General features: G+C 44.4%; 1 protein-coding gene across 1 annotated transcript in view; it reads right to left on the bottom strand.

Moving 5' to 3' along the window:
* LOC148451006 (sialic acid-binding Ig-like lectin 14) overlaps nucleotides 1-18,056 on the bottom strand; it is a 111,415-nt gene that overhangs the window by 11,346 nt on the left and 82,013 nt on the right. Inside the window, exons 5-7 of the mRNA XM_088462402.1 lie at nucleotides 11,879-12,058; nucleotides 5,731-5,856; nucleotides 112-217 (exon numbers count right to left, since the gene is read on the bottom strand). Of these exons, the coding sequence (XP_088318528.1) occupies nucleotides 112-217; nucleotides 5,731-5,856; nucleotides 11,879-12,058 (412 nt within the window). The remainder of the gene's footprint in view (nucleotides 1-111; nucleotides 218-5,730; nucleotides 5,857-11,878; nucleotides 12,059-18,056) is intronic.

Genomic DNA, 18,056 nt, shown 5'->3' on the forward strand with positions numbered 1-18,056 from the left:
AACACGCCTCCATTTTTGTCGCTGCGCCCCGTAACCACCACCAAATGGTCCCTGAATGTCAATCACTTTGCAATTAAATCCCCTGCGAGCGGAATCATAAAGGTACTGTACCTTGGCACCTGGCACTCCGTCAGTGACACATGCGCAGTCAGACGATAATCACTCAACTGCGAAAATATCGGCATTTCATCCACATCGGAGATTGCTCTCTTATGCTCTATACACATATAATTATAACCATAGTACAAGTAACTTAAAAGCTCTGAGAAGTGATATAGTAAACTGTAGAGTGATAAACTACCAGCCAATCAACACAGCCTGTAACATGAGAGTGGCTGGCAGTTGATCACTTTCCAGTTTATCACTTTTCAGAGCTTAGTACATCTCCCCCATATACCGCATATAAATTCTTACTTTGCAAATAATTTTGACAGAAGAAGTGCAGCAAGAACAATGGCGATTCCACATATCAGTCCGATTGTTATATAAAGGATTGGGGATGTAGTATCTACAAAACAAAGGTAATAAGCAACACAATTGTATTAGCTTTTCTCTCCAATTTCATTTTTGTTCATGTACTATTTCAAAATTAAATTTATTATAGGCTAGCTGACGTGTCCGGTTTCACCCGGGTAGACCTTCAATATTTACTATTTCCATTTCCTTCACCCCATTTTAACTTAATTTATACTGTATGCTTAGTTCATTTTATGCTTCTGGGGTGAAGGAGCGTGCTAGTATCCATTTTAATAAATTGAGTTTTTTAAACTTTTAATTAATATGAATGAATTGAAGGTGGGCTACAATTCAAAATGCATCTATCTAAAGAACTGCATGTGCCTGTTGGAAACACGTTTTGGGTAAGACATACTGTACATGCAAAATGTGTCAGTGAGATACATTTTCTATTTGACTTTGTTTTATGTTTCACATTTTGGGGACAATGGGCCTGATTTATTACGGATCGCTATTGCGATCGCACCTGCGATTACGCATTCAGTCCAACTGCGATAGTATTGTAATCCATTGCGATTGCTATGCCCTCGCAGCACTACAAAAGGATGCCCACTTTACCTTACACACATCTGTAATGTTTAGCAAGACTGCAACACCATCGGTACCATCGAGTACCATCGCAGCCTCACGCACACTTGCACAAGCCCTGACCTTACTCAGAAATTGCTAACAACCACGCATGCTATCAGGCCTCAGGCTGTGTATGGCATTGCAGCGGATAATTTATGCATGCCCCTGCAACCGCGTTGAAACGCACTGGCACGCCTGAGTTTCGCCGATCACTTCCTGTCACTGCCCACAAATGACACATTTTATCAATCACTCTTTGTTGGGTCTGTGTAGCCACTGCGATCGCAGTCCCGATCACAGTGGAGTACTCGCGTATGCGCTATGCAATGCATACGCATGAGCAGAACACAACTATCGGCCTGTTGCATGCATATTAGCAACTGGGATCCTTGCTGAATCAGGCCCAATGTCTGGGGTGGAAAGGACTTTTCCCCTTGTATCACTGGAGTAAGTAGTCATTGATATGTCATGTAGTGATGTTATCAGTCATCTATTTATACAGCACAATTGGTCGTCTCTTTGCTGCTCTAACATGGCCGTCCTCATCCTAAATAAACTCTGCCACCAGGTTCATATTGAAAGCTGGGTAATCTGTCATAGTGACCACCTGGCCACGAGAATAACGAAGAAGGTTCCTGAGCACAATACTGAAACCAGAAACTATACAGCGTAGACTGGTTCCAAGGCTAGAAGTAGGGGGCCATTTTCCATTAGCCATTTTAAAATAGCTGTTTAGACTCCACTTAAGTCATTGATGTCTGAGCTGTCATTATGGGCGGGATGAATGACGCATCGCATTGGGGATGTGATACAACTCGACACCCTTCGCATGCATGCCGGCGTTAGTTACGCGGGTATGCATGAAGAAAATCGCAAAGCACAGCTCTCTCAGTAAGAGTTGTACTTTGTGAATAAAGGAGTTCTGGGTCTATTACTCAGAAGCCCCCCTGGTGTCATTCTGTGCATGAGCAGAATGACATACATGCCGCAGGGGGTGCTGGGAGGGATCCGATCACATTGCTGCATCCTATAAGTTGTTTGATGGCTGGAATATAGTTAAACTCATGTATTTTAGCAAACATCCTCCTGATGTATGGACATAAGGTCAAAATGCAAAAAGTCAGTGTTGACTTAGGGCCTGATTCAGAGCTGAACACTCTGACCAGAGCGCTCACTCTGAATCAGGGCCCTTCTCCATGAAAATGGAGCGGCCTCCTGGACGCTCGTATAGCTGTGGGTGAGCGTCCATGATGATGGTCGCAATGGTCTTGACCATCGCGACCATCGGACTTGCGATGGAGACCCTGCGGTAGGGTCTCCCTGCCACAAGCCCTGGAGTGATTTTGGCTCTATCAGAGCCAAAATCACTCCCACTGACATCACTAGTGATGTCAGTGGGGCCGGCTTCAGACGGTAGGCGTTCCCATGGGAACACCTCCATCTGGCAATCAAGATCGACAGCACGCCCCCTTTGGTGCGAGACCTGGAGCGATGGAGAGCCCGTCGCTCCCCGGGTCTCGCGCATGCACACGACGGAGCTCCCTCCGTCGTGCGCATGCGCAGTGGGGAACATCGACACGCTTGCGAGCGTCCTGACGCTCACGAGCGGGTCTGAATGACCCCCTTGGTTCAAATGTCATGTTTAGGTTTAGACTAAAACATGAACTTGTCGGCATATTGCTTGTCAACCTAATGTCTTTATTGACTTTCTGACCATCGACATTCAGAACCTGCTGACATTCTGGTGTCGACTTTTCATACTGCACCCTATTGAATGATACTCCTGCTATTTAATATTGAAGTAACAGGCCAAGCAAATAATTATACTAGTGTGAAAACAAATATATCACCTTACCTGTGGATGTACTACTTATATAATTTGGTTTTCTACGCCAGTCTGTAATAAAACAACAATGGTGAAACTGTTATAGAATTGAATGTGCATCTTTTTATATTATATAATATTGTGGGTTTGTTTTTGTAGTATAGTATAAAGTAGATAACTGTTGCATAGATAAATGAACAACAGACTAATTAGGCAGCACTGTATTGAGAATAATTGTCATTCGCATCAGCCCCTGTCCCAGTGGAGCTTGCAATCTATATTTCCCTATCACATGGACACACACATACACACTAGGATACATTTTTAGTCAGCAACCAATTATCATATTAGTATTTTTATGGATAGTGAGAGGAAACTGGAGATTGATTCCTTATTTAAACTTTATTTTTAATCAGCCTGTGTGTTTTTTTATCTATTCTACATCGAGGGACACTATGGGCCTGATTCAGCAAGGAACGCAAGTGAGAGAACGGACGGCGCGAGCCGATGTTTGCTATCTGCGCATGTGTATGCATCACATTGCGCGTGCGCAAACAGGTTGCAGAGTACGGTAAGGGCTCTCTCAGAGTACGCAGGGAGCCCGCAGAGACCTCTGATGTTGACAGGAAGTGACATTGTGGGTGGTGACAGGGGGGTTGTCGGCCAAACGTATGCGTGCCTGTGCGTTTGCACGCTGTTACAGGGGCGTGCATAAATTATTCTCAGCAGCGCCGCACGCAGTAGGGTCAGGTCTACCCTTAGCTTGCACGCAGCTTCTATGGCACTCGATGTTCCCGATGTTTACGCTGTCAATCATGGCAAAGTTGGGCGGCTTTATGTTTTGCTGTGTGTCTGCTTCATGTGCTGCCGTACGTATGCATTGATTAGCATATCCTTGCAGCGGCTGGGTGCGTGCGTCTGCTAGCGGGCGTTCCTTGCTGAATCAGGCCCTATGACCATAACATTTAGGTGACTGAGGTTACAAACTTGTGAATCAAAGGGTGTTAATATTTTTCTTAACACCGGCCTCCATGAGGCTGCACAGGAAGAACCCCAGTATTTTTTTTTCTTTTTCGGGTGGGAGCTGGCACTGTGTTTTTTTGCAACTCCCTTTTATAGCGGGAAACCGGCTCAGCCTATTTAGTTTTGAGTTCCCTCCATAGCATGCTTACCGACTTATACATGTTTCCGTGGAGGAGAAGCAGGTGGGCGGAGTTGGGGGCTGTCCGACAGTGTCCTATCATTAAGCCCCTCCCCCTCCCTGTAAATCACCATAAACATCGCTTATTTAAATTAAGGGGGTGGGGTTAAATGACACAAATTTTCATAGAATCGCGTCATTCTTTTTTTCGTGTCATTTATTTTTTTTAAGTGATTAGCTTGTGGTCTACATAGACCACAAAGCTGATCACTTAAATAAAAAATAAAGAAAACAAACAAACAAGCACTTACCTGCATCCAGGGACCGGTGATTGGTGCTCTGGTGAGGTCGTCTCGGGCTCCGGTCAGCTGGTCTCTGGGCTCCGGAATGGTGACCCCTATCTCCTGCTCTATGCTGGCATCTCAGTTTGCAGCATAGAGCAGCTAACCAGACGGCCAGCTCCCGGATCTGCTCTGCATGTCAGTCGGGGAAATGGGAAAATGCCATCTGAAGATAACATTATTATCACAGGGCTTTCCCCTATTTTTTTTTCACAGTTTATTATTAGTAAATCTGAGCAGATCACATTTCCCATTCCAAGTATGGGGAATGCAGTCTGCTTACTAAAAAATATGCATAAAGAAAAACTTGGAGTAGTTTTTCATTAAAACTGCTCCAAAAGCCCTTTAATACTTTAATGTGATACTAAAATAATGTGAAAAGGCTGCAAAAAAAACACTTTCACATTATTTTTGTGAAAATAATATTGATTAATAGGGCCCCTTGTTCCTCTGATGGAGTGCACGGGACCTTCATTAAGGGGAAGGGGGGTGCCGGACATGCCAATTTGCGGGTCTTCAGGCAATGGAGTGGGGTACGGCAGTGGTGAGTTGCAGGACCTTCAGCAGTAGTATAGGGTGCCAGAGGTGCCTATTTGTGCAACCACTGGTGGGGAGGGTGGTGCGTGATGTGGGGTGGTATTCATGTCACACGGGCGACCTACTTTTTTACTTACTGTAAAAATGATGGGAGCCCTAAATACTGTGTGTGAGAGGGCCGGCCCTTGGGGTGTTCGACCAGGGGTGGTCGAACAGGGGCGCACCCTATAGACGGGGCACCCCTCCCCAACATCCCGATTTCAGCAGGACAGCACAGTCCCGTTGTTTCACCCGTGGGACTCTTCTGTCTGGTAGGGAGGTTGGGAACCCCCAACGCCACAGCTGTGCTGGTGCCGGACCCCGCAGCAGCTGAATGGATGCTGTGCACATGCGCGCAGCATCCATTCAGTGCCGGGAGACGACTGGGGGAACGGAATCCCAGCTAGTGAAGAAGTGCTGGGCTTGCCCCCAGCCTGACGATACAAGGGAGGCGTGCCATGCAGGCACGCCCCCAAATAACGTCACATAGGGGGCGTGACCTATGGTAATTATGCCACACCCCAGGGAGGAGCTACGGGGACCGGACCGGTACAGGGCAAGGCAACCACTGGAGCTGGCCGTGGTGTGTGAAGTTCCAGTTATTTTTTTCTATTTTGTAAGCAAAAACTTACATTGTACAGTTACGTCAACACTTTTGTTCACTCTCCCATGTTCATTACATGCTACGCAGTAATATGCAGCAGTATCGTTAGCTGTTATGTTTGTCAGACTGAGCTCCAGCCCTTGTCCAATCACATTACTGGTAACATTCTCTCCTCCCTTCATCCAGGTCACATGAGCTGCCGGGTTACTGTCTGCCGTGCAGATTAATCTCAGCGAGTCTCCTTCCAGCACCTTCACAGATTCAATTATCTGTATTCTTTGTCCTAGAAAAACATATTACTATGATTTTATATATACAGTATTTACGCTCTGCAGAATGATTACACCACTCTCTTGGTTTTGTCAGATTTTAATAATGAGCCAATGCCAGAAATAGAGGATTCTATAGCCATATAAAAAAAAGTAAAGAGTTTTATATCTGAACTTTTTGTCACTAGACAGATGTTATGTGTAAAGTAATTGTAATGTGCATATGGGTGTTCACCTATAACAACACCACGCACCAGTGTTTGTTTGAGGTGCAAAAAAAAAAAATCTATATTTTCTTTGTAAAGATGGTGTAATTCCTTGTTGAATGTTACATTTTAGTTTTTTCATTTCAATAATTTTTTAGTGATACAGCCGTGTATTTTCAAGTATATACAGTAACAGAGTATAGATCAAAAAGAAATCGGATAACTTTTTCTATAAAGTGTTAAAAATTCTAAATGTTAACTGTTAATAAACAATGTTTAGGAGCAGTGACTTGTACGCAGCGGCTGTGTGAGAAAAAGATACAGTACCTCCTAACCACTGGCTTTGGCAAGTACAGAAAATGGGGTCGATATTCCCCGTTTTCTGACATCGCCAACCCCAAATGCCAGCAGCACTCAGCATGGCAATGCGACTGATATCGCTGAAACCATTCTGCACATGTGCATTGCATCTCCTGCAAACATTGGAGATACAGTATATGTAAATATTGCATTTATGTGCATCTCTGAAACAGGCCCTGTGCTCGTACAGTAAATTTGAGAAATGGAGTTACAGTTGCCGCATGTACCCAGCCATTCACAATAAGATATCTATGGGAAGTAACACAAAAATACTTAGGAGCATATGTACGGAAAAACCGTGGAAATGGCACAATTGTTTTCATTGTACATCGCAGAGGGGATAATCGTTTATTAAATGAATATCCCCACTACGTACTAAAACTAACTTGCAGGGACAGTGGTAGCAATAACTGCCCATAGTGTTCCTCCGACCCTTCTTACCAAACTGTGCTGCTGAACCCACCTACCCACTTCCTGAGCCCCCTACCCGTCTGTCTCTGACCCCCTGCCCATGTATGCATCTAACTCCCTCCCATAGGGTTTTTCTGACCTCTCCTACCAAACTGTGCCACTGTGCCCCTGACTCTCCTCCCCATGTGTGCTCCTAAACCCACCTACTCATGTGTGCCTCTGACCTCAACTTACCCATGCATGTCTCTGACCTCAACCCAGAGTGCAGTAACTATACTTTTTGGTGCCCTGTGCCAGAGATAGCATTGGCGCCCCCCCCCCATTTTTTAAATAGGGACATGAGATAGTGCACCTGAAAAAGTGTCATGGCCTCGTGGGGAAGGGCCACGGAAGAGATAGGGGAGGCCAGGAGATGCTGGGGATAAAAGAAGAGGAAGCTACAAGTGAGAATGATAATAAATAGAAAAATTGACAGGCCCAAACAGCGCCCCCTGCCCTGCGGTGCCCTGTGCCATGGCACTGGTCACACTACTCTAGTTATGGCCCTGCCTTGCGGTGCCCTGTGCCATGGCACCGGCCGCACTACCCTAGTTACGGCCCTGCCTCACCCTACCCTGCTTTGACTGCTGCTACTGCTGCCTATGGTTGAGGTAGAGGAAAGGCCTGGGAGCTGTCCTCTGCAGTGCTGCCGACAGCAGGTAAGTCTTCTATGGAGGGCTGGAGACAACTAATGTGTGTTACTGTGGAGACCATTGTATTTTCTTGTTTTTACTGTGAGGCACTTTGTGTGCTTTTCTCTATGGAGATCAATGTGTTTGTTTGCTTTCCCATCAGGGTCAGTATTTTATTTTTTCCTGTGGTGGCCAATCTGTGAGGGTGCATTGTGCAAACCTACGGTGTAATGCTGCCCATCCACTAGGCGATTAAACCTAGCGATGGAGCGATAACGATGCTCGTTATCGCTCCATCGCTTGGTAATCGCCCGCAAATCGGGCAGTGAAAGGTTAAAAAACGACCAGCGATGTGCGCGCCTGTTGGTCGTTTTTAACATCAATCATCGCCCGAACATGACAGTCAACCTGACGACCGCTATCAGGTTGCCATGTTCGGGGATGATTGATCTGCATACACTGAACGTCTGAACGTTAAGTGTATGCAGTTTACCCCGCGGGAGACGACGGCGTCGTAATTGTGCAGCTTAAGTTAGTCTTTTTCTGTGAGGCCACACTCTCCTTTCGACAAACGCAAAGCTCCTGTTATATACTTTACAGAATTGGGGGGGTGTACATGATTTGATCCACTGACTTAGAGGGGGATTTACTCACATCTGGACCCTTCCCCACTCTCAACCTGGGGAACCATTGATGGCTTGTGCTCATAGATGAACATGACTGCTGTGGGGAACAGCAGACAGTAGACCAATCAGGGGAGGGGGTGGGCCTACCAGTAGAAAAAAAACATTGCTGCCATTGAAGGTGGAGTACCAATGGAATTTTCACTGTGTCGGGGGCATGTGACTGTTGTGAACTCAAATGCACTATCAATCACATTTGTGGCCTTACTTTGATGGAGAATCTGCACCTAGCATGGGGCTGGTGCCAGTGCTGTCCCTCCCTGTGGGGACACCCGGTACAGGCATGGCTGGGTTGGTTGTAGGGCGCACGCCGAAGTCGCACGCCAGCATAAAGGGGGCATGGCCTTGTCAAAACTGGATTATTGGCTGAGACAAGATCAGTTTAAAATTGAATCGCAGCGACACCATCTTGCGACTGGCCGCAAGACGCCATTTTGCGAAATGGCCGCCAAAGCGCCATTTTAGATAAACTCACACTTTAGTACTTGTGGCGATAATACTATTAGCATCATGCGAATGCATCTGTGACCATCGCCATAGGTTACGGCGATTCACCAAAAGCCCATTTCATTACTTTACGTATTATAATAAAGGATATATATTTCAGAAATGGCTTTACAGTATGCCAAAATTGCATTAGAGCAAATGGCCACGTCACAACTAGCTTGTGTAGATAAGCTTCCTGGATAGTGTTTGCCCTCACTACAGGTGGTCTGGCTCGAATACACACCTTACATTAGCAAGCTTCCTGCAATGACATGATTTCAAAGAGTAGAGTGTCATCTTAGGTCTGTCTCTTGTAGCTGGGCTATTTGCATTTCACACAAGAGACTGGGAGAACAAAAGAGATTTTTCCTTTGAACACAGGAAAGGTGGGGGCCTGCTGACAGAGGGCATGTGGAACTATCTGGCTCAGCATGCCACTCTGCTAAGATGTTCACTTAGTGAGAGTTAAGTGCACCCATCTTCATACACACATTAATACGTCTTTATATCAAACCCCGAATACTCACACATTACATATTCAATTCACACATAATGTTTAATAAGCTTTAAAGTATATGATTTAAGTTGGTTCAGTTAGTTTAAATGCTGTGAAATAAAGATATTTGATAACTAAGGTTCTATACATGTTAAGACAGCAGTGTTTGGATTCGTACTGATGCATACTCTTTCAACAGAATTCCGGTACTATCGGTGGGGAGATCGCATCATGCATTCCCAACTTATGGACCGCAGAGACTACAAGCAACAAAATGTATATTTTACGAACAACTGTTAGGATGTAGCATGGGGGCGGGGAGGCGGAGACCCTCAGTTGTTAGAGGCTGGGCGAGTCTATTTGAACCAGCCTGTTAAATGCACTGTAACATATGCTTCTCCCCTGGGAACCAATGATATCAGCAACAAACGTCTCTATTGTCCTATCTATTCTGGGGGGGTATAAATATGTGTGCTCAAATGCTGGGATTTTAGTCTTCTTGCTGAATGCTGATTGACGGAGGTTTTCTTTCTGAATGCCGGGATCTGGTCTAGAGGCGCTGCGTATGTATACTGTACTTGGGTCTGTATAATTCCTTTGCGCTAAATTGTACACAGATCATAGCGTGTAACTGACTGTACTTTTTACTTGAATAATACTTTGTGCTTTGGAACCACATGTTTTAAGTCTGGAGTCTCTATTTACTGTATGACTACGTACGCAAATTAAGCATCATCCTTAGAGGTTTATAGGTAGGATTTGAGAAGGTACAGGCAGGGGTATATAGAGGTTCATTTTAATATCGTCAGCCTCGTGGGCAGAGAGGAATGGCTTTGTGAGTAGGGGGTGTGTCCCCTGTTTTAGTCACTCCGGTGGTCCTGGAGATGCGTACTACCTTCGGGACCAGTCTGTTTGCAGTGCCAGCTCCATCATTGTGTCAGGAGCCGTGTGCTACATGTAATGCTACAGTGCAGCACTCGGCTCCTGTCACTGTCACACCCGGGTGCGTGCTGCACCCCCCTTTGTGACGCCACTGGCTGGTGCAAGTTTCCATGGTGCAGCAGATGTTTGCATATAAAGACACACCAAGCTTAAAGCGGGCATCTCAGTCCTTGCACATACATACACCTGGCTGTTCACCAGGGAAGGCCTTTGTAGCGGCATATGCAAAAAGTCGCAGATGTGCGTCTACCAAAAGACGCAGACATGGACGCCGCTGCCTACGACTCAAAATCAGCCCTGTTGTCATTTTATCTAATGTTTGATATCACAAGGTGTCCTGTCCTAAATTGCACTTTGAAGTTAGAATCTCTTGTATTAATTAATTATAGTACAGTATTACCTTTCACCTCTCCTGTGATAGTGATGGATGGTGGATCTGTAACACAAACCGATTAAGTGATAAGAATAGCGTATTGTTTATTAATATACATTAGTCACTGACAAATATTGGTTTTCTAAGACCAATTATTCTCATGCACATATTTGTTTCTCATTGCTGTAAAAAAATTTAACTATGTGATATAATTATTTGAACTTCTGTATAGAAAAATAATTTTTATTATAAAATAAATAAATAAATAATAAATATATATATATATATATATATATATATATATTAGAGACAACAGAATTGTAGTTTTTACCTATATGTTTTTGGTTTTAGATATAGTAGTTTACAGGTAACAAATAATAATTTTTTTAAGGAACACTTCATTAAATATTTGAGGCATATTACTCAATAATACCCGATTTCAGTGGATACATGCAAATAGTACTATTAATGTACTATGGAGGCGTTGGGTATGTACCCCTTAGAACAGGCATGGGCAACCTTTTTTCTGCCAAGGGCCATTTTGAAATATATATTCGCGGACCTGGTGCAGGCCAAGCCCCCTCTGTGTGATGGGGCCACAATCGCCGGCGATTACAGCAATGCAGGATGCTCTGGGGAGCTATAAGTGCAGCGGTGTGACCATCTGAAGCGTCCTAAGGATGCTCCAGGCGGCAATGCTGCGTAGATTCTGGCTGCAGGGTTCCATTCTAGGCACCCTGCTAGCCAGATGAGGCTAGCATAACAAAGCTCAGAGCCAAACCAAATGATTCCGCGGGCCTTATACTGCCCCCGGGACTGAGGCTCCCCATCCCTGCCTTAGAAGGACAGCATGGAAAAGTTACCTAGGGGGGCACAAGATGTAAATCCAGGAGACTGTTCAGGAAGATTTAGACATGTAGTTTGATGAAAAGTTTGGCACGGTTAGAGTTACTGTATGTTTTTTTTTTTTTGCGGCAATGCAGAGAGAGTTTATGGGGGCATCTCGCCATCTCTGGGAGTGCTGGGCACCCCCTCAAAGTGATGATACAGGAGGGGAGGGTGCAGAGAGGCCATGTCCATTTGACCATGAGGCCATGCCCTATTTTGGGCACGCACGCCTCCGACGCGTGCAGGTAATCTATTGGCCGCACTGGGTGTTGCTGACCATAGTGATGCCACTGAGTAGTTTAGATCATGCAACTTATTCAAACATTTTGTTACCGTGAAAAAGCACTTGTCCTCAATATAACATATAAACTCATTCAGGAAATGTCTAAATATAATGTAACTTTAAAATTAAACAAACATAACTAAAATGATGACAAAATATTACCTGGTTTTCTGATGATTTGGATACACGTGTCATTATTGGACCCATGTTTGTTCCTTGCTGAGCATCTGAAGGTACCTGCCTCTGAGGATGCTATTTTTACCAGTGACCACATAAATCCTTCACCAATCACATTGTTTATATCTTCTCCCTTTTTCCATGTCATAACAGATGGTGGGTTACTGTCCACAGAGCAGTTTAGAGTCAGACCTCCATCTTCATTTGTGATCACAGACTGGTTTTCTTCACGTTGTCCACCTAGATACAAAGAATCAAACTAACTGTATAATAAATATTCAATATAGTATATTCCGGTGCCCAGAGAAATAGTCAGCAATATACTTAGGGGCCTGATTCTGTGTTCGGACACCAGTGCAAATGCGGAGGAATGTCTCGGATTTCAGGATATTGTGCATGAAGAAACTGACGACAGCACATTTGCTGGATCAGGCAAACTCACACGAACGGATATTGTACAGATTGATCCATCCATCTATGGACCACAGTTTCCATGAAATGAGTATTTCTGGGTGGTATCTGGATGGTGACCACACGAATGCGCGGAACTGATTCGCCTCATGGAAATGTTGTAGGACTCAGGTGTGTCCTGTGTCCCCTCCCTCAGCCTCTGCTGCCTGCCCATGGCCACCCCCTGCCTCTGTGGGATGTTACAGTGGGTCTCCCACAGGAGCACTGCAACAGGGCGAGTCCCCTGTCCTTCCCAAGATGTCCATTGCCTGTGCACTGCGTGGGGATTCCCCATGACAGGAGCCTAGTAGTAGTGAAGCAGCGGCAACAATAAGGACATAACGCTGGTCTCCTACAGAGCAGCGCTACATGGTGTCCCTGCTGCTGCCCTGCAGTCTACTTTGTATGAAGGTCTCCTCTCATCAGGTGGTGCTTACATTAACCCCTCAGCAGCCAGGAGACACCTCGCACTTCTCACCTGGAAGAGAGCAGTGGCCGCCAGCCAGGATCCGGGAGCTGTGTAAAGTTCCTTCTCACTACTACTATCTTCCTGATCCCTGCTACCCACTACTACTCCCATCCTGATCCCTGCTTCTCACTACTACTGTCCTGACCCCTTCTTCTCACTACTACTCCCAACCTGCCCCGTTTCCTGTTTCTACTACTCCCATCCTGGCACCAGCGGTGACAGAGTGTAAGGAGGGTTTGTGCTCGAAGCGCTGGCTCTGGTGGGGGTTGATAGGGTAACCAACCCTAATCCCCAGGCCTCACAGTACAGTATCCACCATAACCACTACTACCGCCTCCAAGACATGTAACCCACCCTATCCCCCTAGATATACAGTACCCCCCAGACAAGGGACATACACTACCCTCCTCCCTCCCTGGCCCCAGAGATGTATACTGACCACCATACCCCCCAGCCCTGATCACATACACTAGCAAGCCACAACAACCCCCGGACCTAGGGACATACACTCCCCACCCTACCCCCCTGGTCCCGTAGACACAGCCCCTCCCAAGCCAGGGATATAAACTGCCTGCCCCCCCCCCACAGTCCCTTAGAAACAACCCAGGGACATACACCATCCATCCTATTTTTTTTCATGTGGAGGCCAATTTGCTGGTTTTATTTTAATTTCCTGTTGGGGTCAATGTGTTTGTTTTTTTTCCTGTGGGGGCCAATGTGTTTTATTGTTTTTTGTGGGGGCCAATTTATGTTTTTATCCAGTGGGGGCCAATGTGTTTTATTGTTTTTTGTGGGGGCCAATTTATGTTTTTATCCTGTGGGGGCCAATGTGTTTTGTTGTTTTTTATGGGGGCCAAGTTATGATTTTATCCTGTGGGGTCCAATGTGTTTTATTGTTTTTTGTGGGGGCCAATGTGCTTATGTTTTTCTTGGGCTATGTTTTTTGTCTGCGCATTTGTCTAAATATCACTGTGCATGCTTCCCGATGGTGTTCGTACAGCATTGCAGTACAGATTCAAACGCATTGCAGTGTATTAGAAATGTGTTAGGCATTCCTAGGCAGTTACAGCGGGTTGGCTAATCAGACGCAGATGTAACGCAGTGTAGGCATTGATGACATTGGTTCTGTACAGTATATAGATGCTGAGTTGCTCACGTTTTGAGAATAGGAAGTGATGTTGCGTCCCTTTAGGTATATAAGCACGGATTGTAGTTTCACCTCTCATTGCAGCCTTACCTTGGGAACAGGTCAGAGCTTATCACAGGAGTGAATTGGGTTCACCTCAAAAGTAAGTACTATGGATTCTATATATATAGTCCATTTTAATTATTGCACTTATTTGTAGTATATATATTTTTTCCATTTAATGAATTCATTATATTGGAAATATAAATTTTTTTAATTGTAATGTTTTTGTATTGTAATATTTGCTGTAATGAATTATTGTGTATGGCGATTACAGGAAGGCCATTTTGTTGCAATGTAGGTTCAAATTGGCATAAGGAAATGATCCTACTTCTTTATTACCAGGATTGGTTATATCTTTTGTTCTGGTATGTAAAAATAAATAAATTATTATAAAAACCGTTGATGAATTTATACACCCTGTTCTTTGACAAATATTGAAAATATTTTTTTTAATTCTTGAATGTAATGTTTTTGTACTGTAATATTTGCTGTTCTGAATTATTGTGAATGGGGATTACATGAAAGCCAATTTGTTGCAATGTAGGTTCAAATTGGCATAAGGATATATCCTATTTACTTGTTATCATGATCAGTTTCATCTTTTGTTCTGGTATGCACAAAAACATTAATTTTTATAATAGACCCCTCTTTGAATATGTACACCCTGTTCTTTGACATTCTGTATGTGTTTTATCTTAAGAATTGTTTACCCCTGATGAAGTCCTCACAGACAAAATGCGTAGGTTTATTAATTTTTGGAATCCGATTGCCCTACTGGAGGAATCTGCTGTAAAAGATCCAGGCCTATGTGGGTAGCAGCAAGATTCACAATTTTTCATACTGTGGCAATGGATTATTGTTGATGTAAGCAATTATTTTTACTAAGGAAGTAATATTTTAGAAATGTGTGTCTCCTGACAAGAGAATTTTAATAAAAAACTTTTGACTGAATCTAAAGTGAGGCCCTATTGGCCTTTTTTTCTGGGTGTTCATGAGAGGGTCTTTGTTAGAAACCTTTGTTGAGAAATTGTCAGAAAAATCCGTAGAAGACAGTTCAAAGTAAGGAACATTTTTCATCAGTGTCCAGCATTGACATTTCCGATTGGACTTTTCTCCTATTGCTACAATATAAAGTACAAGCTATTGTCTTCAGTTTAAGATTTTACATGCTTAGTGCGCCCTCTAAGTGTTTTCTGTTTTATATATATTGTGAGAAGGTCACTGGCATCATAGTGGAAAGCAGGTATACTGTATTTGCACTAGATTAATGACCTATGTCTTTTGAAACCTCAGCAAGGTGTTTGTGTTAGGACTCAAGCTTTTTGGGTTATTAGCTTCACAGGAGGCTAATTAGTGTTTTCAGCTGTGTGGCTGTTTTTTAGTGCTGTAAGGCTGAGCATTACAGGGAGACACTGCCTGGGGAAAGGACAGTCTTTTGTTTCTCTATGAGAGAGTCAGGTTGATGAAAGCAGGTAAACTAAACCTGGAAAACCCTTCTTATACTTTGTTTATTAGTGAGCTAGGATCACTTCTGTATAGTTAGTGCCAGACGACAAGGTGTTTATTTCTGTTTATATTGTTTGTTTGCCTAATAAAACTGGCAGAAGCCAGTTGCACCAGACCATTGGACTTTGTATGATTTCTCAGCTGCTGTGCAGTGCCATCTACTCCAGAAGATGGTATCAGTTCCCCGACCTTGCTACATGTGGTGGAGAATGTGGGCATTTGTGGTCTGTGCATAGATGAAGAGAGAAGCAGTTTTGAGAGTTCTGCAGAAAGCAGGTCTGTGTTTGTCTGGACTGAAATTAAATGTGGCACAAAGTAAAACTGCAGGTGCAATACTCTGCAGAGGCTTTTTCACAGTGGGACATGTTGGAAGCTGTGGTGCCTCACACATAGAAGCAAGTCCAGATGGTGCTTTGCCTGCAGAGTTGTGGATCTGGTTCAGTTAAAGGGCCAGACTTTCCTTTTTGCTGGAAACCAATACTGATACAGGTCCTGGGTAAAAGTGGCTACAAAATTGCTGGAAAAACCCAGCCACATGGAGGATGTTGTCAAGGCCTTGCTACAAGCAACAGCAGTGCTGCAGGAAGTCTCTAGGGTACAGCACTAGGACCATGAGATCCTAAAAGAGGTGGTGCAGCATCTTGCAGCATGGCCTGGAAATGCTTCCCCAAATGTTCAAAACTGCTCCATAAGGGCAAGCGATATCCTTCAAAAATTGACAGAGACTGATGATGTGGAGGCGTACTAGACTGCCTTTGAGAGGACAGCTGAGCAGGAGAGTTGGCCTAAGGATCAGTGGGCTGGATTGCTGGCCCCCTTTCTCTCTGGCGAACCTCAAAAAGCAAACTTTGACTTAAGCACAGCGGATGCTTTGAACTATAAAAAGCTAAAAGTAGAAATTCTGACTCGTCTGGGAGTTACGTTGTCAGTCCAAGCGCAATGTTTGCATTGCTGGGTGTACTACATGGACAAACCTCCCCACTCACAAATGCACAACCTAATTCACCTGACTAAAAAATGGTAACAACCAGGGACACTAACTGGACCTCAGATGGTTGAAAGAGTTGTCATGGACCGTTACTTGAGGTCCCTGCCCATGGCTTTACGTAAGTGGGATCCTAAGACAGCTGACCAGATAGTGGAGATGGTAGAAAGGTGTCTGGTGGCAGAGGAACTGCTGGCTATACCTCAGCGGCCCCTAGATCCATGACAGTGCACTTCGGTGAAACTCGGTAAGACTGTTCCATGGGAAAAAGGTCCTGGGCGGTTAGGAGAACTTAAAACTGAAGAGTCTGTGAGTGCTCAGTTTAAAAATGGGTCAGTGGAGTCAGAAAGGTCTCACATGCCTAAAAGACTTGACAGTTATGTGATTAAATGTTTTAGGTGTGGTATGCCAGGACATGTGGTTGCTAATTGTCCAGTTGTTCAAAAATCTATGCAATGTGATGCTGTCTTTGAACGTAGCAGAATGTCTTTCTTTGCCATTTTAGCCTGTACTGTTACACCTTCCACTGAGTCAGAAAAACAAAAGTGTGAGGTTGTTATGGGAGGTAACCGGGTAAAGGCGTTGTTGGACTCAGGAAGTGTAATCGCCCTTGTGAAAGATGGGTTGGTATATGCTTTAAAGGGCCAGTGAACAACTGTTGGTGTAACTTGCATACATGGTGACACACGTTATTATAATACCTCTGAAGTAAATGTTGAGACCTCTTGTGGCTCAGCTGTGGTTAAAGTGGGAATGGTCCCTTCCTTAGTACATGATGTTATGATAGGGAGAGACTTTCCCCAGTTTTGGAAATTGTGGAAGTCCCATGTGGTCACAGTGGTAAACAGTATAGAACCAGTAGACCATTCTGGTGATATGCTGCCATCAGGTGTTACCCCGGAACCCTCAGACCCTTGCCCAATTGCTAGTATGGCTGGGGAAGTGGTAGATGATGAGGAACAAAGTGAGGTACCTCCTCCAGAGGAGGCAGAGGTGATGGACAGGGCAGTAAGCATACCTCCCCTTGAAGTGAGAAATAATTTGTTTGCAACTGAACAGTTAAAGGATAAGAGCCTGAGAAAATGTGAAAGTTGTTAATGGGTACCCGTTAGACCAAGATAGCAAGCTTACGTTCCACACATGGCCCTTAACAATGAGCTCTTGTATCAAGTGACAAAAGAGAAAAAAGGGGTGAGGATGTGGTAGAACAGCTTGTTATTCCCCAGACATATAGAAGAACTGTATTGGACCTTGCTCATGGTCATATCACTGCAGGACACTTAGGGGCTGAAAAGACCATTGAAAGGGTTTTGCAGCGGTTCTTTTGGCCAGGGGTGTATAAAGATGTGTCTGAATTCTGTTCTTCCTGCCCGGAGTGCCAGTATCATGCTCCTAGACCCCATTTCAAGAGTCCTCTAGTGTCCATGCCTGTTATAGAGGTCCCATTTGAATGGATAGCCATGGATTTGGTTGCGCCCTTGTTAAAGTCTACTTGGGGTCATCAGTATATCTTCGTAATAGTGGATTATGCTACTCGATATCCTGAGGCAATCCCTTTGCATAATATGTCAACCAAGGGTATAGCTAGAGAGCTGGTGCATATTTTCAGCAGGATGGGAATACCAAAAGAAATTTTAAC

This window comes from Taudactylus pleione, unplaced genomic scaffold (assembly GCF_031769625.1).
Source record: "Taudactylus pleione unplaced genomic scaffold, aTauple2 ptg001224l, whole genome shotgun sequence".
NCBI lineage: Eukaryota > Metazoa > Chordata > Amphibia > Anura > Myobatrachidae > Taudactylus > Taudactylus pleione.